Source organism: Chlorocebus sabaeus, chromosome X, assembly GCF_047675955.1.
Source record: "Chlorocebus sabaeus isolate Y175 chromosome X, mChlSab1.0.hap1, whole genome shotgun sequence".
NCBI classification, from domain to species: Eukaryota; Metazoa; Chordata; class Mammalia; order Primates; family Cercopithecidae; genus Chlorocebus; species Chlorocebus sabaeus.
In genome coordinates this window covers 133,530,489-133,557,552 of record NC_132933.1, presented here as the reverse complement: position 1 = coordinate 133,557,552, position 27,064 = coordinate 133,530,489, and the positions used below count along the sequence as shown (strand labels likewise).

Sequence of the window (27,064 nt, the reverse complement as noted above, 5' to 3'; positions counted from 1 at the left end):
GGGTTCAAGTGATCCTCCCACCTCAGCCTCCCAAATAGCTAGGACTACAGGTCTTACTTTTTTAAAATAAACTTAATTTTGCTTATGTTTTAGTTCACTAACTTTTAAAAAAATCTCAACTTGAAGGCATTGAAAAGAACATCGTTATTCCAGTCTTGGAATATAGAAGTATTGGGAACAGAGCTCAAATGCTCTAGATTTTATTCTATTCATATTTCCTTTCCTCCATTCATTTGATCCTCACTGACCTCTCACAGTTTGTTTGTTTGTTTGTTTGTTTGTTTGTTTGTTTCAGATGGAGTCTCACTCTGTTGCCCAGGCTGGAGTGCAGTGGTGCAATCTTGGTTCACTACAACCTCCACCTCCCGAGTTCAAGCTATTCTTCTGCCACAGCCTCCGAAGTAGCTGGGACTACAGGCTCGCGCCACCACGCCCAACTAGTTTTTGTATTTTTAGTAGAGACGGGGTTTCACCATGTTGGCCAGGCTGGTCTCGAACTCCTGACCTCAGGTGATCCACCACCTCGGCCTCTCAAAGTGCTAAGATTACAGGCATGAGTCACCGTGCCCTCACATTTTTAATTCATTCTTCTTTTAACTTGTTTAATAAATACTGAATTCCTATTATGTATCAACTACTGTAGTAGAGGTTGAGGAGACTGAAAAATTCGATTTGATTTCTGCCTCAGAGGATCTACTACTGGTAGGAAGAATGTGCAAACGAGTCATTAAAATGCAAAGATTAAGTCCTATATTAAGATATATTCAAATCATATGTACTAAATTTTAACTTACACTTTAATTTACCAAGTAAATACATTCTATAAGTTTATCACTGTGTATTAATATGGTTTTTGACTAAATTCCAAGAGAATTCCAGACACGTGACAAATTTTCTCATTATGTTAGAACACCACCTGTGGAATTCTTTTGTAACTGCAGAGCTAGCTTTTTATTTCTTATGTTAGATACGGACTTTTTTACATAATTGCATAACAGTTTTTAATTGGTTGTGTTAGAGTGTCATCATGTGGAATTTTTATGTAATTGCAGAATATATTTTTGTATCTCTTATGTTAGAATGTCCCCTGTGGGGTTGTCATGTAAATTGCAGGATCGTAAGGCAGATTTTTTTTTTTTTTTTTTTTTTTTTTTGAGACAGGGTCTCACTCTGTCACCTGGGCTGGAGTGCAGTGGCGCCATGCACTCGGCTTACTGCAGCCTCCACCTCCCAGGCTCGGGTGATCCTCCCACCAGTCTCCAGAGTAGCTGGGACTACAGGTGCACACCACCACGCCTGGCTAATTTTTTGTACTTTTTTTTTTTTTTTTTTTTTTTTGAGATGGAGTGCAGTGGTGTGATCTCAGCTCACTGCAATCTCCGACTCCTTGATTCAAGTGATTCTCCTGCCTCAGCCTCCCGAGTAGCTGGGATTACAGGCATGCGCCACCATGCCCAGCCAATTTTTGTATTTTTACTGGAGATGGGGTTTCGGACGCCTGACCTCGTGATCCGCCCACCTTGGCCTCCCAAAGTGCTGGGATTACAGGTGTAAGCCACTGCAGCGGGACATATTTCGTACTTTTTTTTTTAGTAGAGATGGGGTTTCACCATGTTGGCCAGACTGGTCTCCAACTCCTGGCCTCAAGTGATCCGCGTACCTTGGCCCCCCAAAGTGCTGCGATTACAAGTGTGAGCCACCGTACCTGGTGAGATTTTTTTTTCTTTCTTTCTTTTTGAAACAGTCCAGCTCTGTTGTCCAGGCTGAAGTGTAGCGGTGTTTTTCTTATTAATGAGGTTCGAGTGCCACCTAGGAAAATTTTCTTGTAATTGCATACAGATATGTTTTTCTTATTACTCTGATTACATCGCCCCCTGATGGAATTTGCCTGCAATTGCATATGAGGGTCTTCCCTATTACTGAGGTTAGAGTGCCACCAGGTAGAATTGTCACGTAATTGCAGGACAAATATGTTTTTCCCACTATAGTGGTCCCTGCCAACCCTTATCTTCAGGGCATATGTTCCAGGTCCCCCAGTGAATGCCTGAAACTTTGAATAGTACTAAGCTCTCTGTATACTGGCTTTTTCCATCTAATTACCAAGATGGCTAAGTGACGAATGATGGGTAGCATATTCAGTGTGGATACCCTGGACAAAGTGGCGATTCACAGCCTGGGCAGGACAGAGCGGGACGGTGCGAGATTTCATCACACTACTCAGAACAGTATGTAATTTTAAATATGAATCGTTTATTTCTAGAATTTTCTGTTTAATATTTTTGGCGGAGGTTGACCATGGCTAACGAAAACTGCAGAAAGCGAAACCTTGGATAGAGGGGATGGCTGTACGCAGGTTAGTGTGCCACCTGGTGGAATTTTTCTGAAACTGCAGAACAGATGTGTTATTTCTCATGTTGGAATGCCACCTGGCGGAATTGTCCGTTGTTAAAAAATACACCTATGGTCCTCAAACTTGGCATCCAAAACACCTGGAGAGCTTGTTATTTTATTTTATTTCTGAGACAGGGTCTTGCTCTAGCACCTAGCTGGAGTGCCGTGGTGTGATCACAGTTCACTGCAGCCTCAACCTCCTGGGCTCAGGCGATTCTCTTGCCTCAGCCTCCCAAGTAGCTGGGACCACAGGTGTGCCACCACACCCAGCTAATTTTTGTATTTTTAGTAGCAGTGGTCAGGCTGGTCTCAAACTCCTGACCTCAAGCAGTCCTCCCACCTCAGCCTCCCAAAGTGCTGGGGTTAGAGGCGTGAGCCAACATGTCCAGCCCAGAGAGCTTTTTAAATCGAAGATTGCAGGTCTCCACTCCCAGAGTTTCTTATTTGGGAGGTTTGGGATGCAGTCTGGGAACTTGCATTTCTAACAGATTTCCCAGTTTGTGTTGATGCTGCTTGTCTGAGGCTGCACTTTGAGAATTACTAAGTCCTCACTCCTTAAATTTTAGTTGCACACATAAGTGGGTTCTTTCCTATATGATTTTCACAAGTCTTTCATCTTTGAAGAACGGTAGAGATTTGAAATCTTGGCTTTCTGGAGTCTTTCCAAAGAACTCAGGATACTTTTTTTTTTCTTTTTTTTTTGAGTTGAGGTCTCACTATATTGCCTAGGCTGGTCTCAAACTCTTGGGCTCAAGTGATCCTCCTGACTCCTGAGTAGCCGGAACCACAGGCACGTGCCACTCTGTGCAGCTCGAGATACCTTTTGATTAAATCTACCAGTTGCTTTTGAAACCAGTTTTTACAACCTGATCTAAATCACTTTACAATGTAGGGTTTTGTCTGGTTTTTATAGCCCTACATCCTAAAATAGGCACTCTCGAAATAATCTGTTGGAAGAATGAATGAATGTGGCCCTTTGACACTACGTCACTTGAATAAATAGGGTTGTGTCCCACAATTAAAGCATGTGAAGCTCTTTGTCTCTTTCCTTCTCTACAACCTCACTATTATGCTACAATAAAAGAAGTCATAGACAGAATTTTATCCAGATCATTTATTTATGCAGGCACAAAATGTGCCATACATCCTGTTCCCTTAAGCTTGGCAAGGGCCTGTTCTCTCCTTCTGGGAACCATGACAAGCTTCTTCATGAAGTGTTGATCCCAGGCAGACCCAAACAGGTGGCTTGTCAGACGGTTAGACTCTATTCACACGAGAGCTGGCGTCCCTGAGAGTCTTTTGAGCCAACTGCATATCTATTTTCTTTTCTTTTTTTTTTTTTTTTTTTTTTTTTTTTTTGAGACGGAGTCTCACTCTGTCACCCAGGCTGGAGTGCAGTGGCGTGATCTCAGCTCACTGCAACTGCAACCTCTGCCTCCTGGGTTCAAGTGATTCTCCTGACTCAGTGTAACCTGCATGGACCTAGGGGGACTGAACAAAGGGGGCCGAACGTGGGAATAAAAGACAAGAGACAAAATAGTGTATTTGGAATAGTATATTTATGACAACCAGCCCTATGAGATGAATGTTGTCATTATGCTCCATTTAAAGATGAGGAAACCGAAGCACAGAGAGTTTAGGCAAATTGCCCGAGGTCACACAGCTGGTAAGCGGTTGAGCCAGGATTTGAGACCAGGCAGACTGGTGCCAGAGTCCAGATGGTAGGCCGCCTCTCTGTAGAACAGTTCTTAGGTTTCCAAAGGCTGCTTCCATTTGGGGATCAGCCACAGAAAATGATTGATGGTAACTTCAGGCCAGACTCATCAGCGTGTGCCTGAAATCTTCCCTATTAAAATACGTATTTTTCCACATATCTCCATTGGATAATAAAAAGACATGATGGACTGAGTGCAGTGGCTCCCTGTGATTCCAGCACTTTGTGAGGTTGAGGTGGGAGGATCGCTTGAGGCCAGGAGTTTGAGACTTGCCTGGGCAACATAGTGAGACCCTGTCTCTATTTTAAAAATCATATAGAAAGATATGCTCATACTCACTGTGGTTCACCTATCTTAGATTCAGGAACCCTGTGCTCTCCTGAACACACTATGGCACCTCCTTCCATTAATTTCCTTTAGGGTCCTGTCATGAGAGGGCACAGCTCATCTTCCATATTTACAAAATGCAAAGCTGATATGAACATCCTTCTTTGGCTTCCCATTATTCTTAGGAAAAGTGTCTAAATCTTTAATGAGGTCTAACAGGACCAGGAAAATCTATTGCCAACCTCGTGCTCAGTGCACAGACCACAGCTAGAAGTTCCTCTCAGTGCTGAGGTCTGAATGTGCCCCCTAAAATTCATCTGCTGAAACTTAACCTCCAATGTGAGGGTACTAGGAAGCAGGGCCTTTGGGAGGTGATTAGATGATGAGGATGGAGCCCTGCCCACCCCTCCTGGGCCCCCTTGAATGGAATTAGCACCCTGATGGAAGAGGTTGAAGGGAGCACCCCAGGCCTTTTTTTGCCCTTCCACTCTTCTGCCATGTGCGGACTCAGCCAGAGGGCCCTCACCAGACACTGAATGCCCTGACCGTGGAGTTCCCAACAGCCAGAACCGTAAGCAATCAATGTCTGGGTTTGTTTGGTTGGTTGGTTTTTATTGTTGTTGTTGTTGTTGTTTCTCGAGACAGGGTCTTGCTTTGCCACACAGGCTGGAGTGCAGTGGTACAACTGTGGCTTACTGCAGCTTCGACCTCCCGGGTTCAAGCCATCCTCCCATCTCAGCCTCCCAAGTAGCTGGGACTACAGGCACCTGCCACTATGTCCGGATAATTTTTGTATTTTTTGTAGAGATGGGGTTTCACCACATTGGCTAGGTTGGTCTCAAATTCCTGGGCTCAAGCGATCCACCTGCCTCAGCCTTGGAAAGTGCTAAGATTACAGGTATGAGACATCACGCCCAATCAGTGTTTGTTGTTTATAAGTTACCCAGTCTCAGGTATTTTGTTAAAGCCACTCAAACATTACAAAGTCCCCCAACAGCTTGATCTAGTAATTCCTCAGGGGTTACAACACAAGGATATTAAAATTATATGGTTCCTTTTTTATTTACCGCTGGAAATTGTTCTATAAAGAACTATTCCTCATCAACTATTTGTTGACATTGAAATTCAGTCTATGTAAGAAAGGCAGAATAAGTCCTCAGTTCTTTCCCTTTGCCAGATTTCAGAATAATTACTATTGGGCTGGTCTTTGCTTCTAGGTCTTTCCAGTCGACAGAGTTAAGATACACACACACACACTCACACACACACACACACGCACACGCACACACACGCACATCGTTTCTGCTTTGAGACACAGTCTCATTCTGTTGCTCAGGCTAGAGTGCACTGGCACGATGATGGCTCACTGCAGCCTCCACTTCCCAGGCACAGGTGATTCTCCTACCTTGGCCTCCCTAGTAGCTGGGACTGCTGGTATGCACCACCATGGCCGGCTAATTTTTTATATTGTGTAGAGACAGGGCCTTACCATGTTGCCCAGGCTGGTCTTGAACTCCTGAGCTCAAGTGATCAGCCCACCTTGGCCTCCTAAAGTACTGGGATTACAAGTGTGAGCCACCGTGCCTGGCCAAGATATATATCTTGAAAGGGGGAAATAATCATGAGTTTATACTGGTATTTCCAATTCAAATTCAGGACCACTAGGCTTTGACTTGTTGAATTTTACATTTGTGCCTCTGTCTTTTATACTGAAAATCTTGGTTCCCAGTGGCATTAACATAATTATATATTTACTTTATCAGTGTGGGTATGTGCAGTCAAATAATAATAACACCTGACAAATGAGAACAATTTAAGATTTTTTTCTGTAGAGATGGGGTCTCCCTGTGTTGCCTAGGCTGGTCTAGAACTCCTGGGTTCAAATGATCCTCCCACCTCAGTCTCCCAAAGTGCTGGGATTACAGGTGTGAGCCTTGCCTTAAGATTTTTTTTCCAGTTCCTTTTGTCTTTAGGCTATACCCCACCAAGTATATGCAGTCACATTGCTGTGGTGTTAAATAACTTGAGATCATTCTCTGCAGGGTTATGCCAACCACTTGATATGTCATTAAATTGGTTTGTTGTATTTCATTTCAATATTTATTTCATTGTGTTTTATGGTTGTGTAAAAACATTTATACGGTTCCAAAGTTAAAATCACCCCTAGCCATAATCCCTTCACCAGCTGGTGCTTAGTACATCAAAGACATTCGAAAATATTTGTTGACTTTTATGACATATGTATATGATTGTCCTATTCTAATTCATCTGCTGGGGGATGGGCGTTTCCTACTAGAAAACCAGAGACATGTTAAGGAGCATGATTTGCCTTAAAGCTCAGCTTGATCGAATACTTTTAGGGTGATTTGCTAACGAAAAGTCAAAAGGCATATTACAGGGTCTCTAATCAAAATTGCCCTGCTTCACCCAGATAAGTTTTTTTTGTTTTGTTTTTTAGAGAGATGTGGTCTTGCCCTGTCATCCAGGCTGCAGTGCAGTGGTGCAGCCATAGCTTACTGCTGCCTCAAACTCCTAGGCTCAAGTAATCCTCCCTCCTCAGCATCCCTAGTAGCTGGGACTACAGGCATGCAACACCATACCAGACTAATTATTTTATTTTTTGTAGAGACGGGTATCACTTTGTGGCCCAGGCTGGCCTCAAACTCCTGGCCTCAAGCGATCCTCCTGCCTTGGTCTCCCAAAGTGCTGGGATTACAATTTCCCCCAAGATTAACGAGCCCTCCTTTCTTAAGACTTTCTCTTCCTGCCTTTTGCAACTCTTTCTTTCTCTCTGGCCTCCTCTCCTGATACAAGAGTCTTTTGTGAATGTTCTAGCGCGTAACTATAGCCTATAGTTACTATAGCCTAGAGTTAATGACTATAACGTTACTATAGCCTATAGTTAATGACTATTAACCACAATCATCACCTGTCACCACTTGACACAGCATCTCAAACTGTCCCTCACCTTCAAAGCTGCTTCCAACTCCGCTTTGAAATATCTGAAAACAGCTGGGCGTGGTGGCTCACACCTGTAATCCCAGCACTTTGGGAGGCCGAGGTGGGCAGATCACCTGAGGTCAGGAGTTTGAGACCATCCTGGCCAACATGGTGAAACCCCGTCTCTACTAAAAAAAATACAATATTAGTCGGGCATAGTGGTACTCACCTGTTTTCCCAGCTACTCGGGAGGTTGAGTGAGGAGTATCGCTTGAACCCGGGACTCAGGTGTTGCAGTGAGCCAAGATGTCACCACTGTACTCCATCCTGGGCAACAGAATGAGAATCTGTCAAAAAAAAAAAAAAGAGGCCAGGCGCGGTGGCTCACACCTGTAATCCCAGCACTTTCAGAGGCCAAGAGGGGCAGATCACGAGGTCAGGAGATCAAGACCATACTGTCTAACACGGTGAAACCCCATCTCTACTAAAAATACAAAAAGCCCGGTGTGGTGGCGGGCGCCTGTAGTCCCAGCTACTCAGGAGGCTGAGGCAGGAGAATGGCGTGACCCGGGAGGCAGAGCTTGTAGTGAGCTGAGATTGCACCACTGCACTCCAGCCTGGGCGACAGAGCAAGACTCTGTCTCAAAATAATAATAATAATAATAAATATATATATATGGAAAACAAGAAATGCAGAGAAAATATCCTAGTCATTGAAAAATGGGTTACTTTGTTTCTGCACTGCAAAGTTACTACTTTAAACTTTGTAATGAATCTAATCGAGATCATTTGAGATGATGCAAATGTCCTGTTTCTCATCATACATTTACCCACTAACTTTAGCCTCTATTGATAATTCTCACCTGCAACAGTTACTGTGGTCTTTGCCAAATGGTGATTTTCTTTTTCTATTTTCATCATTCCTTCTATATTAATTAATTGGAATTCTACTGTAAGGAAAAGTTGTTCCTTCAAACCCATTGATTTGTTCAATCATGTATTTCAGTAGGACCTATATTTTATTTGTTCCTTGCTATATCTTCAGTGTGTAGTACAGTGTCTGACACATAATCGGTGCTCAATAATAGGTGTTGGATGAATGAGCGAATGAATGAATGAATTTGTATCCGTATGTGGCCTACAGAGTTCCCGTACATGCACAACCAATATCACCACCCCTGGAGATGACTCCCAAATTAATATTTTTAGCATATGTTCCAGACTTACAACTCCAACCTCCCGGGAGACATCTTCAGATAGCTGTGCCACCGCCACCACAAGGTCAACATGTCCCAAACCATTCAGACCAGCTTTTTCTCCTGAGCTGGACATCTGGCCTCCAACCTTTTCATTCTCTTTTACCTTTCATATTCTATCAGCAGCAACAGCTGCTGAAATCATACCATGCAAGTTTCTCACGTCCATCTCTGCCTTTTAATGGCGCCCTCTGACTCTTTTAAGAAGTTTTCTTCCACTACAACCTGGTCATCAAGTTGGAAGGACTCAACACGATCTCTCAGTCCAGGGTCTGACCCAGTGCCCAAATTCTTTCTCTAGCTATGCCGAGAGCTGGTCATGCTTTGAACTTCTGCTTTGAATACTTTCAGTGACACTGGGAGAGAATTATCTCATTGGACCATTGTCATTGTTAGAAAATTCATTGTTATGTTGAAATGAAAGGATTTTATTCACACACACACACACACACACACACACACACACACAATAGCTTTTCCTCCTGGAACATGACTGGCCTGAAAATGTATGAAGACATATCCAATCCTCTCTGGTTTTATTGTTCATTCAATTTTCTGTTCTCCTCCTGGCAGGATTATATTTCACCTTGTGGAACCCAGACATGGTCGGGTAACTAGCTCTGGTCTGTGAAAATTGAGAGGAAGTGACATGTGTCACTTCTGGACAGAAGCTTTGAGAGCCGGTTTAAATGATCCCTTTTCCCTTCATCCATGAGACAAGCTAAGTTCCACAGAGAGGGTGCCACGCTGTGAAGGACCTGTGTTATGAGCACGATGTCTCGTGCCACTTCAAATTCCTCAGGTGACTGAAATTTGGAGGTCAGTTGTTACCACATCATAACCTAGCCAATTCTAGTTAGCCTGTTTTCTTCCTAACTTCTTTAATCGTTCTTCATAAGTCACAATCTCAGCCCCTCACCGTTCTGACCACTGTCCCCTGGATTCCACTCAGTCATTATCCCCCTTAAAATGTGGAGCCCAAATGTGAACCCCAGGTGCAATCCCACTAGGGCACAACAGAATGGGTTCCTGTGCCCTTTGATCCTCTGAATAGAGCCTCTTGTTGCTTTGGTGTTTGTCTCTGTGTGTGCTTTCATCATTGGCTGAGCCACGCTGTTAACTCGCAGTGAACCAATAACTAGAGAAAAAAGATTTTTCCCATTGACCTCTCGACATATATTGGGAAACAAATTTTTTGATCCGCGTTCAAGTAGACAGGGCAGAATTTTCCAACTGCTACGTGATCTTTTAAAGACAAGTTAGTGGCAGACCATTTACAGAAACCAGGTGTTCTGTCTTTTGGCTCTGAGCATGCTGCTAATCTTCATCATCTCGTGTACTGAGCGAGGGCTGCAGAGCTGCAGCACCGGCAGGACTAGGCGCTCGGTAGGACCGGGCGCTGCAGTGCGAAATCTAGGAAGGCGCCTTTCCCGCGGCGCCCTGGAGGCGGGGTCCCACCTTCCCACGCAGGCGCTCTCAGGTCCCGCCTCCTCACCCGCCCGCCGCGTGGCGTCGGAAAGAGCGCTCAGCCCCTCCCTCTCTGGCTCTGATACCCAATGGGCAGCCGCAGGCCTTTAGCGGGGGCGGGGCACTCCCTGGACGCCGTTCTGGTTGGCCCGTGGCCCGGCGCAGCGCATGACGTTATTATGACTCTGTCACGTCGCGCTGCGACTGAGGCGTGGCGTCTGCTGGGGCACCTGAAGGAGACTTTGGGACACCCTCGTCGTGCCTCTTGGGCTGTGAGGAGTCGCCGCTGCCGCCAGTGCCTGTGCTTCATGAGGAAGATGCTCGCCGCCGTCTCCCGCGTGTTGTCTGGCGCTTCTCAGAAGCCGGTGAGACCTCCTGGGCGGCCGGGGTGGGGCGCGAGCGGGGCTGAGGCGGGGCCGGAGGGCGGGCCGGGCCGGGCCACCCAGAGCGGGGTAGAAGGAGCTAGGGGAGCCGGGGAGCCTTTACTTCGCCCCCACGCCCTGCTTTCCGTTCCTGGCCTCAGCAGAAGCGACGCGGACCGGGATCCTGCCAAGGTCCCTGTGGACTTCCCCCTTCTCGACACCCCGCTGCCGCCGCCGGGCCCAGCTGTGCGCCGGGCGAAGTCACTGTGCTCAAGAGGTGCCTGTTGGTTTACAGGACTCGGAAAGGGTGACCTCGGCCTCCTTCGAGTCTCCGATTGACCCTACTCATTTCAGATCTTCCTAACTTAATTTCTCTTGACAGAGAGGCTTTGTAATAGCGTAGAATCTGGAGACGGGGTGGCTCCATTCAAACAGCACCCTCACCATTGACTAACCCTGTGACCTTGAGCAAGTTTTTAAACTTCCCGGGGACCCGGTTTCCTGAAATGTTTGCGCTAAGTGGAGTTAATCTCTAAATGGAGATAAGAGTTATCTCTGAAATGTTATCGGTTATTAAAATGTTATCAGTTAACTCTAAAATGGAGTGTTAGAGTTGTCTTGGGATTGTCTTGAGGATTCAACGAGTGACACGTGTGGATACGATTCCAAATAGCACCCGGCACATAATCGATAGCATGTGTGTTGAATAGTGTTATTTATTGAGTGTCCCGTTCGGTATACATTTCTTGAACACCTGTGCTCAGTTCTGAGGCGGGTTCACAGAGGGTCAGCCTCTTCAGAAACAAACTTCCTCCCCTTCCCTCTCTCTCAACATCTGAGCTTTTCTTGGCAGTGAGTTCAGGAGTGCGGAAGCAGAACTCAGAGGACGCTGCCCTGCCCTCCCCTTACCTACACATTCTTGGGGTACAAGTAGCTAAAGCAAACAGCAACGATGCTTGAGGGGTGGGGGGTAGAGTCCAGCACTATTTCATGGCCTCAGCATTTAGAGGTGCCTAACACCTAAGCTTCTAGCATTCTGACCCCTAGGCACAGTGAGGTCGTGTTAATTGGTGTAACTGCAGGCCTCGGGAGTCTAGTAATTCCCCCAGGACTTGATACAGCTCTAAGTACAGGCAGAGATTGTCAAAAGGTAAGAGGTATGCCCCTCTAGGAATCCTGTTGCCTAAAATAATGACAGAACTGCCGGGTGCCGTGGCTCAAGCCTGTAATACCAGCACTTTGGGAGGCTGAGGCGGGTGGATCACCTGAGGTCAGAAGTTGGAGATCAGCCTGGCCAATGTGGTGAAACCCCGTCTCTACTAAAAATACAAAATTAGCTGGGCATGGTGGCGGGTTCCTGTAATCCCAGCTACTCTGGAGGCTGAGGCAGGAGAATAGCCTGAGCTGGGGAGGCGGAGTTTGCAGTGAGTGCCATTACGCTACAGCCTGGGCGACAAGAGCAAGACTCCATGTTAAAAAAAAAAAAAAAAGTCATTCCCTTTGGGGATATCTGTGGGTAGAGGGCTGTACTGGTAGTTATGGGCTTAGAAACATCCTTCCTTTAGGCACCCGATGTAGGTTTATTATTTCTTCTGCAAGTCAGGTTTATCGTTTCCTCTATCAGTTTGCAGGGTCCCCCCCGCCCCCACGTTACAGTAGGAAGAAAATTGAATTCCAGATATGAAGTCACCTTAGAAAGTGCCCAGGTATCTTTCCACTTAGTGGTGTAAACTCTTCAGATAATTAGGAAGTTTTCTGTGTCACTCAACTTGTCGTGGACTAATTAGGAACAATTCCTGAAGCTTTTAAGGGTAGAACTAAAAGTTTCACCTTTATCTTTTTAAAGGGTGGAATAATTAACGTGTTGACTCTTTGTTTTTTGTAATTCTTCATACTTATGGATGTCTTTTTACTTAACTGTAAGTAACAAGATAGATCAAGGTTTTAATTTTTTATATTATACATGTAAAAAGACATTTTGTATATAAGCCTTTCACAAAAATCCTGACAGTAAACAATAAGCAGTGGCTCACCCAAATTAGGCAGACTTACTGAACTAGATTCCTACCATCTGTGTGATACTCCATGAAGGGAGGGATAAGTTTAGGCAGCTGGTCTGATGGCTGTGACACAAGTTAATCCCCTTAAGCTCCCAAGATGCTGTGCGTTTTTTCCTTTTTCATTTTTTATTCTCCCTGGTATTTTTGTTTTGTTTGAGATAGAGTCTCTTTGTCACCCAGACTGGAGTGCAGTAGCATGATGACAGCTCACTGCAGCCTCAGCCTGCCGGGCTCGAGCAATCCTCCTACCTTAGCCTCCTGAGTAGCTGGGAACATAGGCGTGCGCCACCATCACACCCAGCCAATTTAAAAAAAAAGAAATTTTTTTAGTAGAGGCATGGTTTCGCTATGTTGCCCAGTCTGGTCTCCATCTCCAGGCTCAAGCAGTCCTCCCACCTGGGCCTCCCAAAGTGCTGGGATTACTCTCACTCTCTTAAAACCAGGCAGGTGGGGAGATTCATCTCAGGTTTAAAGATTGCCATTGTCTCATCAAAGAGTGTGTGTTGTGAAACTTTGAAATGAATTTCAAGATTGTGTTTTCATTTTTGAATAAGGTCTGTAGTTTTCATAGTTCTTATTTCATGGAAGAAGACTGAATTGCATTTAAAATGTTATTCTTTGTTTTATTGTTTGCATTTCTGTATGACTTTTTTTGAGATCTTTACTGTGTTTTGGCTTTATAAGAGGTAGGTAAGAGTTTTAATTTACACTGTTAGAATATGGAATTTTCGAAACACTTTTCCTCTTTCACATGAATGATTCCTATGTATTTAGGAAGTTAAAGTTTTACTTTTTTTTAATTTTTTTTTTAGGCTGGACTGCAGTGGCACAATCATAGCTCACTGTAGCCTCAGATGTACGCCACCACACGTGACTAATTTTTTAATATTTATTTTTGTAGAGATGAGAGTCTCATTATGTTTCCCAGGCTGGCTTTGAACTCGTGGCCTCAAGTGATCCTCCCACCTTGGCCTCCCAAAGTGCTGGGGATTATAGGCATGAGCCACTATGCCCGGCCTAATTTTTATGTTTTAAAATTTGAATGGGTTGTTCGTGGTTTCTGTCAGAGAGGAATCCCATTTAACAGAGAATCTTTTTATGACTCTCCAGAGAAAATGAATAGTAAACTTATCTTAATTTCTGAGCTCTCACTCAGAAATTACAATACACTCACACTTCTGATAGGACTTTTAGCTTCTTTAACTTTGCTCCTTTCACTCATATCAGTGGTTCTTATTTTTGAGATACACAATAATGAAGTCAGGGGAGAACGTATCTAAGTAGCTTTCTGGCAGTCCTAATCTTTGCAGGCACAAGATGACGGGTGCGTGCCACAGCACTGGGCCCCTTCTTGCTCTTTATTGTATAGCATTATCCTGCCTCATCGTTTCAACTCTAGGATTGAGAAAGAAGTTACCTTTTCTCTGTTACTGTTTCCTGGCTGATTTGGACTCCTGCCTTCCAAAAACTGCAGTTTCTGTAGTTGTATTTGGAAATTATTTCGCAATACAGTACATTTCTGGCCCCACAAAATAATTTATTAGTTGCCAAGAATAACACATCTGTTTGATGATTGCCAAATATAACCATTGATTTGCTGTTTCACCCTCTCTCAGCTTTACTTCTTCCTAAATTCCCTTCAGTTTTTCTGAGATACATTAGTGGACTGTCTCTGTCTGTAAGTTAACTGAAACACTGATTCTTAGTATTTCAGTTGTTTTCCTCCAGCACTGTCATTGTCTGTGTTTGTTGGCTTTGTCCTATAATGGTCTATTGAGGGATGAAGAGATATGTAATTAGCTTTCTGCCTATTGGCTTGTACACTCCAGCATATACTTGGCAGATCAGTCTTAACTCTTCTCACCAAGATCCAGTCCACTGCTGGATTACGTAAAGTATGAACACATCAGATGTGCTTTTTATGGAGAAATCATGTTGGTTTACATGTCAGTGTGTGAGAATATGGCAGAAGGGAGTTAAAATAGTACGATAATACTAACTGGATAAATACTGTCATCTAACCTAAACCTTAGCCATTACGTAGAATACTTTTGCTGTGAGCAGGTTTGCTCAATTGTAAAACTGGAAAGGAATCATTTCTTGCCTCCTCCCAAGCTTTTTACCTCCAAACAGTGACAGCCACCCAAACGCCAAGAGAACAGTGTTTTAGAGAACGTTTCTTTCTACTGGGGCTTCAGGAGGAGCCTACCCAAGATTTAGGCTGTTCGAATTATAAATTATAAAACAGCTGGCTCAAGCACATTGTGTTTAAGTCAGAGAGTGCTAAGTATCTTTTCTTTTATCTTGTCTCCCTAATGTATTTATCTCATACTTCAATCAATTTAAAATATTTTTTCTTACAGATCCAATTTGATAGAAGAGTCAACTTTGCCTGGAGTGGGGATTAAATCATAGTTTTATTTGAAGTATAATTTTGGCTTGCTCAAAATGAACAGTATCTGGTTATGACTAGAATGGCATGAACAGGTCGGACGCGGTGGCTCACGCCTGCAATTCCAGCACTTTGGGAGGCCAAGGCAGGTGGATCACCAGAGGTCAGGAGTTGGAGACCAGCCTGGCCAACATGGTGAAACCCTGTCTCTACTAAAAATACAAAAATTGGCTGGGTGTGGTTGTGGGTGCCTGTAATCCCAGCTACTCGGGTGACTGAGACAGAAGAATCACTTGAACCCGGGAGGTGGAGGTTGCAGTGAGCCGAGATTGCGCCACTGCACTCCAGCCTGGGTGATAAAAGCAAAACTCTGTCTCAAAACAAACAAAAGAATGGCATAAACAAACACAGCTCACAGATGATCTAGTCTCTTTAGCCACTAATTTCATTATATTCTCAACTATAATTTCTTTGAAGACAAAGGATGGGTTTGGTTTTTGCCCCTCTTTGCACTGCTTGCCTTCAGATGGCGGGATGATCATGTTTCATTGGCCAAAGCATGAATTCATTTTGGAGGCTAAGAAAGATGCAAACACAGTGCACAGGGTGGAAGAGAAGCCTATGAGTACGTTGAGGCTTATTAAATTTCCATAACTTCATCCTGATAACTGATTAATAGTTATACTTTCCAAAATAGCTGACAATTAAAAAGTACTGATTTGTTTGTATATTTTTGTCTTTTAAGGCAAGCAGAGTGCTGGTAGCATCCCGTAATTTTGCAAATGATGCTACATTTGAAATTAAGGTAAGAGGTGTTTTACTTTGTTAATAATTTTTTCACAGGTATACTCTGATATACAGTTTTACTTTTAGAATAGAACATGTTCAGTCATTTTCTTCTAAACGTTCAGGATCAGAGGTTCAGAGAAGCTTCACGAAAACTAGAATTTATTAGCAGCAGCTTGCTGTTCTGTGGGGGGTAGGGGGAGGAGCTAGAAAATAAAAGCTTATTCTAAAGTTTAGAAAGTAATTCAGTGAAATATTTGAATAAGAAGAGTCTTAGTTGTTTCTTTGAAGGTTCTTTCAACCTATATCTCAGTTGGCTTCTAGGGGCTTTCAGTGAAAATCATCTTACAAAGATTTCCTTTCCCCAAGCCCCATCTCATTGCACAGTGAGGTTTATGGATTTAAGGAACAGAGGCGATATGAAGCATTACTAATGTGCTCCTTAGCAGTTTTTCAAGTTCAATATTATTTGCAATGGAATTAGATCTTAGAGTGGTCAACAGTGTTTGCAGTGTAGTATGTGGAGGATAATAACTACCTTATTCCATTTCAGAAATGTGACCTTCACCGACTGGAAGAAGGCCCTCCTGTCACAACAGTGCTCACCAGGGAGGATGGGCTCAAATACTACAGGATGATGCAGACTGTGCGCCGAATGGAGTTGAAAGCAGATCAGCTGTATAAACAGAAAATTATTCGTGGTTTCTGTCACTTGTGTGATGGTCAGGTGAGTGGTAGGTTTGTGATAGAACTGTGTTTTTAGGTACTGAAGTATGGCTTGTACTTATTGGGCTTTACCCTGCCTTATGTATCAGAAGAGTTTGAGGCTGGTAATGTAATTTTATTTTATTTATTTTTTTGAGACAATCTCTCTGTCGCCCAGGTTAGAGTATAGTGGTGTGATCATGGCTCACTGCAGCCTCTGCCCCCTGGGCTCAAGCAGTCCTCCCACCTCAGCCTCCCAAGTAGCTGGGACCACAGGTGCACACCACCAGACCCAGCTAATTTTTGTATTTTTTGGAGAGACGGGGTCTCACTGTGTTGCCCAGGCTGGTCTCAAACTTCTGGGCTCAAGTGGTCTGCCCACCTTAGCCTCCCAAGGTGCTAGGATTATAGGCATGAGCCACTGTGCCTGGCTGAAGCCAGTATTTTAGAATTAAAAAGTAGAATGCCAAAACCTGCTATGAAGCTTAGGCTAAAGAATTCATTCACACATAACATTGCCAGTTTTCTGTACCTGTTCTTAGAGTTTTACTATTTTAAAACTTTCTGGCACTGTGATCACCTGTACTGTATATAATTTGGAGAGAAAGGATTAGTTTGTTTTTTGTTTTGTGGGCTTATGTCAAGGGTTATAGAATCAAATACCTATAAGGGCCAGCCAGGTAGAATAAATGAGTGAAGAAGGCTAGGTATACAAAACAGAATGGTGACAGGGACTCGTGCTGAACTGGGACCAGCATGCCCTACCCAGAGGAATGCCATGACTTGGTTCCAGCCAGTTGGTACCATGTGGAAATCAGGGGTAATGCTTCCTGTTTTCCATGTCTCCAAGAGAAGGTGGAAGTCTGGATTTTCATGTGAAATACCCCAGTGTTTTAATGTTGACATCTGATGTAGGATTTTCTTTTAGGTCATCATACAGGAGAAAGGAAGGAAGTGGCCCATGTGTGGGTTGCCAGTTTATTGCTTCTGGCTTGGGCCGTCCGCTCTGTATTTTGGTGGAAAATAGCTACTTTCTCTGGTTATTAATGACAGGTTCTACTAGCCCAAATATTTCACTACGGTCTAGGAAATGTTTTTATTTAGAAACATGTATCGTATTGCTTCATAGTTTCTCCTTCCTCTAACAGGAAGCTTGCTGTGTGGGCCTGGAAGCCGGCATCAACCCCACAGACCATCTCATAACAGCCTACCGGGCTCACGGCTTTACCTTCACCCGGGGCCTTTCCGTCCGAGAAATTCTCGCAGAGCTTACAGGTTTGCTGTTGATTTACAGAAAGGGGAAATGAGTGGATTAAGTTTTTAAATATCTCTCATTAAGATGCTATTTTATGAGTTAATATTTAAAGTTTTAAGTTTCTTTTTTTAACCCTCTCCTTTGGTGCTCTGGTACTTCTGTTGTGCTCTTGAGTTAACTGACCATTTGTGAAGTTCTCTGGCCCCTCAGGTAAAAGTTTAAAACAGGTTAGTGCTATAAAATCACAATAGGTTTGGTTATCATTCAAGCATGCCAGCAGAAATCTAGCAGTCATAGAAAAGTAAGTTGGGTTGAAGCTTGGTATGCAATGTAAATTCTAGAAATCTTAATATTCCCCTTTTCTTTGTCCCCCTTGACTATTTTTTTGTTTTGGTCTTTTTTTTTTTTTTTTTTTTTTTTTTTTTTGAGACTGTCTCACTCTGTTGTCCAGGCTGGAATGCAGTGGTGTGATCTCAGCTCACTGCAACCGCCACCTCCCAGGTTCAAGCAATTCTCATGCCTTAGCCTCCCAGGTAGCTGGGATTACAGGCATGCACCACCACACCCGGCTAATTTTTGTATTTTTAGTAGAGATGGGGTTTCACCATGTTGGCCAGGCTGGTCTCCAACTCCTGACCTCAGGTGATCTATCTGCCTCGGCCTCCCAAAGTGTGCTGGGATTACAAGCATGAGCCGCCGCACCTGGCCTGTTTTGTGTTTTTGAGACAGTCTCACTTTGTTGCCCAGGCTAGAGTGCAGTGGCCTGCCTCAGCCTCCCAAAATGCTAGGATTACAGGTGTGGGCCACTGTGCCCAGCCCTTCTTCTTTTTTTTTTTTTTTGTTTTGAGACAGAGTTTCGCTCTTTTGCCCAGGCTGGAGTGGCTGGAGTGAAGTGGTGTGATTTTGGCTCACTGCAACCTCCATCCCCCAGGTTTAAGCAATTCTCCTGTCTCAGCCTCCCGAGTAGCTAGGATTATAGGTGCCAAACCACCACAGCTGGCTAAGTTTTGTATTTTTAGTAGAGACCAGGTTTCAGCATGTTGGCCAGGCTGGTCTCGAACTCTTGTCCTCAGGTGATCTACCCACTTCGACCTCCCAAAGTGTTAGGATTACAGGCGTGAGCCACTGTACCCGGCCCTCCTTGACTCTTGAACTATGGTTGTCCCTCCATATATCCAGGGGATTGGTTCTAGGACCCTTGAGTATACCAAAATCTTCAAATACTCAAGTCCTGAAGTCAGCCTTCCATATCTTCGGGTTTGCATCCTGAGAATATTGTATTTTCAATCCATGTGTGGCTGAAAAAAAAAAATCTGTATAAGTGTACCCATGCAGTTCAAACCCTGTTCAAGGATTGAATATATTTAGTGTACTAGTAGAGGAGAGGTCCTAAGATGTTGGTAACTGGTCAAAAAACCAAAAAAGTCTAGGGTACCATCTGGACTTTTGCTAACATCTGAAGGAAACTAAGTGACTGGAGAGTAGGAAGAGCTGGAAAGGTTGAAGCACATGGAACTAGTAAAAGGACAAGCAGAAACGTGTTTGCCTGGAGAGACAGGTACTTAAATGACTGAATTGGCCTCTGCGTTCTAATGGTTGAGCCACTTGGGGTGTGGTTTGGTTTGCTTTGTAGAGTTGGTTTGTGCTGCACATGTGTATGTTCTGCCATTTCCAGGACGAAAAGGAGGTTGTGCTAAAGGGAAAGGAGGATCGATGCACATGTATGCCAAGAACTTCTACGGGGGCAATGGCATCGTGGGAGCGCAGGTAGTCAAGGACGAGGATTGTGTGCTGCTTTAGATTTGGCCCTGGCCTTTGTCTTCAAAAACTTTCCCAGCCCCAGACAACTTTTCGTGAAGTAGTATAGCCATGTGCTGCACAGTGACACTTTGGTCAATGTCGCATATATGATGGTGGACCCATAAACTTACAATAGAGCTGAAAAATTGCTGTTACCTAGTGATGTTGTAGTGGCACAACACATTACCTTTTCTATGTTTAGGTATGCAAATATTTTGCCTACAGGATTCAATACAGTCACATGCTGTGCAGGGTTGTAGCCTAGGAGCAGTAGGCTTCTACCATACAGCCTAGGTGTGCAGTAGGCTGTACCTTCTAGGTTTGTGCATTACAGTATGGTGTTCACACGACAAAATAGCTTAGTGATGCAATTCTGAGAATATATCCCTGTTGTTAAGGGATGCGTGACTGTATTTTGGGGGCTTGGTTTGCTTTTAAAGACCTAGTGCTTCATATCCTACTATTTGAGCGATGAGTTGAGTAGATTTGGATGGTGATTTATAATGTTTCCTTTTAGGTGTCTGCTGTTTTATAAGTAAGCAAGAGCCTCTAGCAGTGGAGCCATACCTTCCCCTTCCTATTTGTATTTCAGTACATTGCCTTATCTTGTCAACTTCATTATGGAGTCCTTGTTCCCATCAGTTAGTGAATGATGAAGAATTAACAGCACAAAATTATATCCCAACTGTTTCTTTTCCTAATATGTTAAGATTCTATTATGTGTTTTTTTTAAAAACCTACTTTTTTTTTTTTCCTTTTTTCTTTTGAAATGGAGTCTTGCTAAGCCGCCCAGGCTGGAGCAGTGATGTGATCTCAGCTCACCGCACCTCCACCCCCGGGTTCAAGCAATTCTCCTGCCAGCCTCCTAAGTAGCTGGGACTACAGTTAAGCGCAACCGTGCCCAGCCATTTTTTGTATTTTTAGTAGAGGCAGGGTTTCACCATCTTGTCCAGGATGGTCTCGATCTCTTGACCTCGTGATCTGCCCAAAGTGCTGGGATTACAGGCGTGAGCCACCATGCCCGGCCACGTTTTATTTTTTAACTCTTGAATGCAGAAATGTTATTGCTTACTGGTTAAAATAGAACATAGTATTTATATATTACTTTACAGCTTCATTGAAAATATCGGGGGTGGGATAAACAGAGAGATGGGGTTGGAAGGAGAGTTTGTAGCAGCAGTGTAATTTCTGTGCCAGATTCTGGCCAGGAGTTAAAATGCAGGGCATTAATATCTCCCCTCATGGATTTCTATGGTTCCTTTCTCGGTTGTCCTTAATGTCAGGTGCCCCTGGGCGCTGGGATTGCTCTAGCCTGTAAGTATAATGGAAAAGATGAGGTCTGCCTGACTTTATATGGCGATGGTGCTGCTAACCAGGTAATTATGTCTCTTAACTTCCCAATAACAGTCTTATTTTCAAAGTGTTTAATATTCACAGTTGAATTTCCAAAGAAGCAGCTTATTGCTTATTAGGTGAAATAGTAATTCCTATGGCTAGCTCAAATTTGGTTGACTTATGGCCAGATTAGAGAGTGGCCTTTTAGCATTGTTTCACAAAAGACTTGGGGGGCGCATTCCTGTGAACGAGCTCACCTTTGCTCTACATCAGTGCTTGGCAAAGGCCCTGTGGTAAAGGACCTCCCCTAACCTATTGCAAAATGATACGGACCCATTCTCTTGGATGTCCGCGCTGGCAGTGTCAAATTCGGATAATAGCATCTCAGTCCTAACTCAGTTTTTGTGCTTCTCTTGGTACCAAGTAATACCCAGTCTGTGGCCGGTACTCTGTGAAGCCCTGTTCTAGAGGCTGATTCACTCTGACTATCCAGTGGGCCCGACAGATTTCATACTGATCTTTTTTCCAGTGTGTTCCTTACTGCTAGCATGGCCCCAAAGAAACAAGTAGTAGTTGGTTTGTCATCTTCCTTAGTTGCAAGAGTATGATGCCTGCTGCTTCTCATCTGTCACCCACCCCGCTTTCCCTCACCATCCAAAGCTCGGTTTTTTTGGTTTTTTTTTTTTTTTTTTTTTTTTTGAGAGAGAGTCTCGCTCTGTTGCCCAGGCTGGAGCGCAGTGGCACGATCTCCACTCACTGCAAGCTCTGCCTCCTGGGTTCACGCCATTCTCCTGCCTCAGCTTCCCAAGTAGCTGGGACTACAGGCACCTGCCACCATGCCTGGCTACTTTGTATTTTTAGTAGAGATGGGGTTTCACCGTGTTAGCCAGGACGGTCTTGATCTCCTGACCTCGTGATCCACCCTCCTCGGCCTCCCAAAGTGCTGGGATTACATGCCTGAGCCACTGTGCCCAGCCCAAAGCTCGGTTTTAGAAGAGGAGGCTTTCTGTGTTTTATGAAAGCTTTCTGTGCCAGGCAGAGCAGCAGCTGTTACGGATGATGGATCCTAGAGAAAGAAGCCAAATGAAACCCCTTTTCATAACTACTTCCAGGGCCAGATATTTGAAGCTTACAACATGGCAGCTTTGTGGAAATTACCTTGTATTTTCATCTGTGAGAATAATCGCTATGGAATGGGAACATCTGTTGAGAGGGCAGCAGCCAGCACTGATTACTACAAGAGAGGCGATTTCATTCCTGGGCTGAGAGTAAGGACACCTGTGGTGGGGCCGGGGCCAAGGCCAGGGGTATGTCCTTGTGCAGACCCTTGACAATCTTAGAAACATTGAAGAGTTTCGTTCTCAAACATAAGCAGGTGATGTGAAAGTAAAATGGTTTGGGGCAGCTGGATTCATGCTTCGCCCCTCCCGTTTATTAACAGGTGGATGGAATGGATATCCTGTGCGTCCGAGAGGCGACAAGGTTTGCTGCCGCCTATTGTAGATCTGGGAAGGTAAGGCTCTAAAGGCCTCTGGGCTAATGACATTTATCTCTGGAAGTTCAAAGACTGCCTCCCGTGTGCCTGCTGAAGCTGTTAGTGGGTAGCTGCTAATTGAGGTGCACAAGATGGAAGCAGAGTGAAGCAAGCAGGGCTCCTTTGGGTAGCTTGGTCTTGTGGTAGCTCACCTGCTGGGAAGCCCACATTTCTCTCATTTGGGGGAAGTCTGTCCTGGTGCTTCCTCTGCTTTCGCCTGTCTTCATCATGACAACTACACTGCCTTTTTGTTAGGTTAATTCTGTCCCTCTTCCCCACCCCCCATTAATCATGAGTCCCTTGAAGGAACAGATTGGGGATCCCCGTAGTGTCCAGCATAGAATGTCATGTATACAATACGCATTTAATATGTGTGTCTTACACAAACAGTATGGTTGAAGCTTGTAATCTCAGTCTTGCTCAGTCCTAAGGATCTTTCCCTTCAGTGTATGGCAGTGAGGGAGATGGTAACAGGGAGACTGGCCTAAAGAGGTTTCAGTTCCTTCAGCACTAGTATAGGCTTAGGAGGTTTGGGTGTTCTCCCTAAATTAGTGTTCCACAGCCCGGACACAAGGTTTCTGAAGTTGTCACTTCAGTGCCATACCATGTATGTTTGGGCAGTGATGCAAATGTCAGAAAGTGGGGAGACAGGGAAGTAAGGGTGGGATGTAGTAACATTAAATAAGAGCTAATGAGTAGAATGAACTAGAGCAGGACCAAGATGACAGCTTGGATACAATGGGCTGAGCAGTCTATGTCAGGACCCTAAGGCTGGGAGTGCCAGGCCCTGAGTGATGGATATTGACCCCACCTCTCCCAATTCCTGAAAAGAATACATGGGGGCCAGCCCTGGCTGGAGACATGGTGATTTGTAGAATGTATGACTTCCCAAACACATAACCTTCACAATTCTGAGTTAGGTGTTACTGTTTTGCCCATTTTGCAGACAAGGAAACTGAGCCACAGAGCAGTTAAAGGTACATAGCTACTCTTATCATGGAGCCAGCTCCCCACTCACCCATTTTAACTACTGCACCAAACCAATCAAGGATCCTCAATGTTTCCCCATCCCTCAGTGTTCAGAGCCATCTCCTGGAAGTGGGCTAGTGTAGAATGAGCAAGCCACTTGGTGATAGACCCCAACTGGTCAGACTCCCAGCAGAGCCTCAGGGTTTGGGCAGCAGAGGTTGTTGGTGCCTGTCAACTTTGTTACACACTAGCAGGATCTGTGAAGTAGAAGTGGCTGCCAGCCCCACAACACACCACAAGAAAGGAGCATGAGATGGAAATCTGCCTAGCCAATAGCAGGAGGCTCTAGAACATGCTCAAAGCCTTTTTTTTTTTTGAGACAGTCTCGCTCTGTCCCCCAGGCTGGAGTGCAGTGGTGCGATCTCGACTCACTGCAAGCTCCGCCTCCTGGGTTCATGCCATTCTCCTGCCTCAGCCTCTCGAGTAGCTGGGACTACAGGTGCCTGCCACCTCGCCTGGCTAATTTTTTTTTGTATTTTAAGTAGAGATGGGGTTTCACCGTGTTAGTCAGGATGGTCTTGATCTCCTGACCTTGTGATCCACCCGCTGCTGGGATTACAGGCGTGAGCCACCGCACCCAGCTGCCTTTTTTTCCACAGGGTCTTGCACGGTGGCACACTCACAGCTCACTGCAGCCTTGACCTTCCAGACTCAGGTGATCCTCCCAAGTAGCTGGGACTACAGGTGCATGCCACCATGCCTGGCTAATTTTTGTGTTTTTTGTAGAAATGGGGTTTTGCCATGTTGTCCAGGCTGGTCTCGATCTCGAACTCCTGGGCTCAAGTGATCCAACCACCTCAGCCTCCCAAAGTGCTGGGATTACAGGCATGAGCCAACACACCTGGCCTTCAAAGCCTTTTTGATTCAAAACAAGCTGTCGGTAGATTGCCTTATTATAAATGAGAAAAATGAAATATGCAATCAATACATGCTAGAAATGAGAACAGATCAGTCAACCAATAAGAAGTCCATGATACCTCAAAAGATCTGGTAAGAATACACTGGATGCTTAATAAAGGGCCTGCGTTTGAGGCCGTGGAGTGTCAGCCTGCTCTTCCCGTCATTGTTCCTAACTGCCTACCACTTCTGTTTTAGGGGCCCATCCTGATGGAGCTGCAGACTTATCGTTACCACGGACACAGTATGAGTGATCCTGGAGTCAGGTGTGCTCATGGGCAGTGTGGTTTCCAGAGGGGGTGGACTTTGAATGGTGTTACATGGCAAAAGAAACACATTTCAATATTTGCTTTTGGAGCTAGATACCAGTTCACTTCATGCATGCAGTTGTGTTGGCATCAAGTTACCTGAAAGCAGTGCCTCCTAATAAGAAAGCTTTACTGAAAATGCCTACAATGTATAGTGTGTGTGAGCACGAGCAGCGATTTTTAGAGAGTGTTATATACCTTAATTGTGCAGGAAAATTGTTACATAAAACAAGACCGATGGTAGTGTAGTATCTTGGCATTTAGCTTTTGTAGGCATTACCCCAAGTCCATGCATGGCATACTCCACCTGAAGAGGATCAGAATTTGGAGATGGTCTTCTGTCTGGTACAGAGCTAAGGGTAACTAGGTGTTCAATCCGTTCAAATACATCAATCAAAAAAAGCTAGGTTTCACTAGAAAGGCATGAATTTTACTTTTTTGCTTAGCTCTGGCCTGTAATTCTGGAATCCCAGGGTTGACACAGTTGAATAAATAAGCCTTTGTAGAGTGGATTTCTAAGGGAAAATCATGTAGAGAGCACAGTATATGGAATAGATCCACTTTGTGTAAATCTGTTGTGGAAAATGGTAGAATCCTTTTAGTGTTACTTCAAATGATGTAAGCATAAGATACATTGGTTTTGCTGGCTATGCTTCTTTAGGGGGACTTAAGGGAGAAAGGCAAGGCACGTGGATTTCCTGCTTGGTGCTCTTAAAATCTATCACCACACACACCATCTCTGCTGTCCCCTCCCATGTAGTATACAGGAGCCCAAATGGGTGGGATGAGTGACACTTCTTTAGACCCTTATGTCTAAGTCAAAGCAGCAAGCAAAAACTTGGCCCCTGTTGTCGGAATGCCAGGGAAGCCATGTGACTTACCAGCGTACGGTTTTCTAGAAGACAGCAGTAGTTCTTACAGAATGTTAGGCTGTGCTCTGGTATTTTGAAAGTATAACTCTGCCACTCCTGTAGTGACATAGCATTGATGTGCCCCTTTGTTTCAGAAATACACTTCTGTATTTCACCTAATTGGGACAATCCAACCCCATGTCATATTTCATCATACTGCCCTTGCTCTACTGGAACTGTTCTTACTGATCGATTACTACTTTTCCCTCCCCATAGTTACCGTACACGAGAAGAAATTCAGGAAGTAAGAAGTAAGAGTGACCCTATTATGCTTCTCAAGGACAGGATGGTGAACAGCAATCTTGCCAGTGTGGAAGAACTAAAGGTACAGTCACTTGTTTGTGGTGGTTTGAAGGTTGGCTTTTTTTGCCTCCCACAGAAAAAGTTGCCACCCCCTGGGTGGCCACAGCGTTTCTGTGGGTTCCTCCAAGCCCAGAAAGTGATGTGCCGGGGCATAAATAATTCCGAAGCCCCTCAGGGTGGGGGCTTTTCCTTTAGTTTCCTCTATTCAAAATTGTATTACCCTTTAGATTTTGGTGGACTGTAAACCACCATCACAGTGGCAAAGCCCCCACAGTAGCGTAGTAGCATAATTCTTTTTTCCTAAAAGTATACTGTGGATTTTTAATTCATAAAAAATATACACCCTAGAAATCTGTATTCCAAAATCTTCTGAATTAGCAACTGTTCATACTTAGAGTTACACCAGCAACAGGTCCTCCATAGAACTCTGGTTGGTACCTAAACTGCTGTTCATTCAAAAACCTTTTACACTGTTACCTAATTTTTAGGAAATTGATGTGGAAGTGAGGAAGGAGATTGAGGATGCTGCCCAGTTTGCCACGGCCGATCCTGAGCCACCTTTGGAGGAGCTGGGCTACCACATCTACTCCAGCGACCCACCTTTCGAAGTTCGTGGTGCCAATCAGTGGATCAAGTTTAAGTCAGTCAGTTAAGGGGACTAGAAGGGGAGGTTATACTTCAGGGGGCTACCAGTGTTCTCAACTTGGTTGAGGAGGAAGAAAACGCAGTCAATGAAATTCTTGTAAACTTCCATTAAGACTAAGTGTGTAGATTGAGCAGGTAGTAATTGCATGCACTTTGTATACTGTTGCATTAAAAGATTAATTATTGAGTGCTTAAAGATTATTTTTGACTTAAAATAGTTGTATACTTTGAACAAATACTCTAATTATGAAAAGGAAGAACAATACCTTGTGTGCCTGTTTCCCCTACCCCTAGCCACCTTTTTGGGAGGAGACCATTATCAATCACAGGGCCCCTCACAGGCATGCTTGTGGTAACAGCCCACAGTGTTCTGCCATAGCACCCGCTCCAAGCAGCGTTGGTGCTACAGCCTGTTTGCGGTGACCATCGTTTCTCTATAAGACACAATATTTATTATCAGGCAGGAGGACAGTTCCATTTTAAAATAAGACTCTTTCATAATCATTTCAAAGGCCACATAACTTAGTTTTCTCTACTTACACATTCAGTATAAATATGAAGCTATTTTCTGTTCATATCAAACATTAACTACAAGGCACATTCGTATCAATTTTGTGTTTCTCAAATTTAAGTACCATACCAGTTC

The 27,064-nt window shown here is 44.3% G+C and overlaps 1 protein-coding gene across 2 annotated transcripts; it reads left to right on the top strand.

Moving 5' to 3' along the window:
* The first annotated feature begins 10,291 nt into the window (after nucleotides 1-10,291).
* On the top strand, nucleotides 10,292-26,619 carry PDHA1 (pyruvate dehydrogenase E1 subunit alpha 1). Of its 2 annotated transcripts, XM_007991218.3 has the most exons (12): nucleotides 10,301-10,461; nucleotides 12,852-12,965; nucleotides 15,656-15,715; nucleotides 16,250-16,423; nucleotides 17,550-17,676; nucleotides 19,332-19,423; nucleotides 20,740-20,832; nucleotides 21,904-22,059; nucleotides 22,233-22,304; nucleotides 24,450-24,517; nucleotides 25,687-25,795; nucleotides 26,262-26,619. In XM_007991218.3, the coding sequence occupies exons 1-12, from the start codon at nucleotides 10,405-10,407 to the stop codon at nucleotides 26,424-26,426; spliced, it is 1,287 nt and encodes a 428-aa protein (XP_007989409.2). In that variant the 5' UTR covers nucleotides 10,301-10,404; the 3' UTR covers nucleotides 26,427-26,619. The 2 variants fall into 2 exon arrangements, with proteins under 2 accessions (XP_007989408.3, XP_007989409.2); XM_007991217.3 differs by lacking the exon at nucleotides 12,852-12,965 and having other exon boundaries at nucleotides 10,292-10,461.
* The last annotated feature ends 445 nt before the right edge of the window (nucleotides 26,620-27,064 follow it).

Coding starts and splice junctions, on each gene's coding strand:
- PDHA1 (XM_007991218.3), top strand. CDS start 10,405: ATGAGGAAGATGCTCGCCGCCGTCTCCCGCGTGTTGTCTGGCGCTTCT. Junction 19,424..20,739: donor ATGGCATCGTGGGAGCGCAG/GTAGTCAAGGAC, acceptor CCTTAATGTCAG/GTGCCCCTGGGCGCTGGGAT. Junction 20,833..21,903: donor GCGATGGTGCTGCTAACCAG/GTAATTATGTCT, acceptor AACTACTTCCAG/GGCCAGATATTTGAAGCTTA.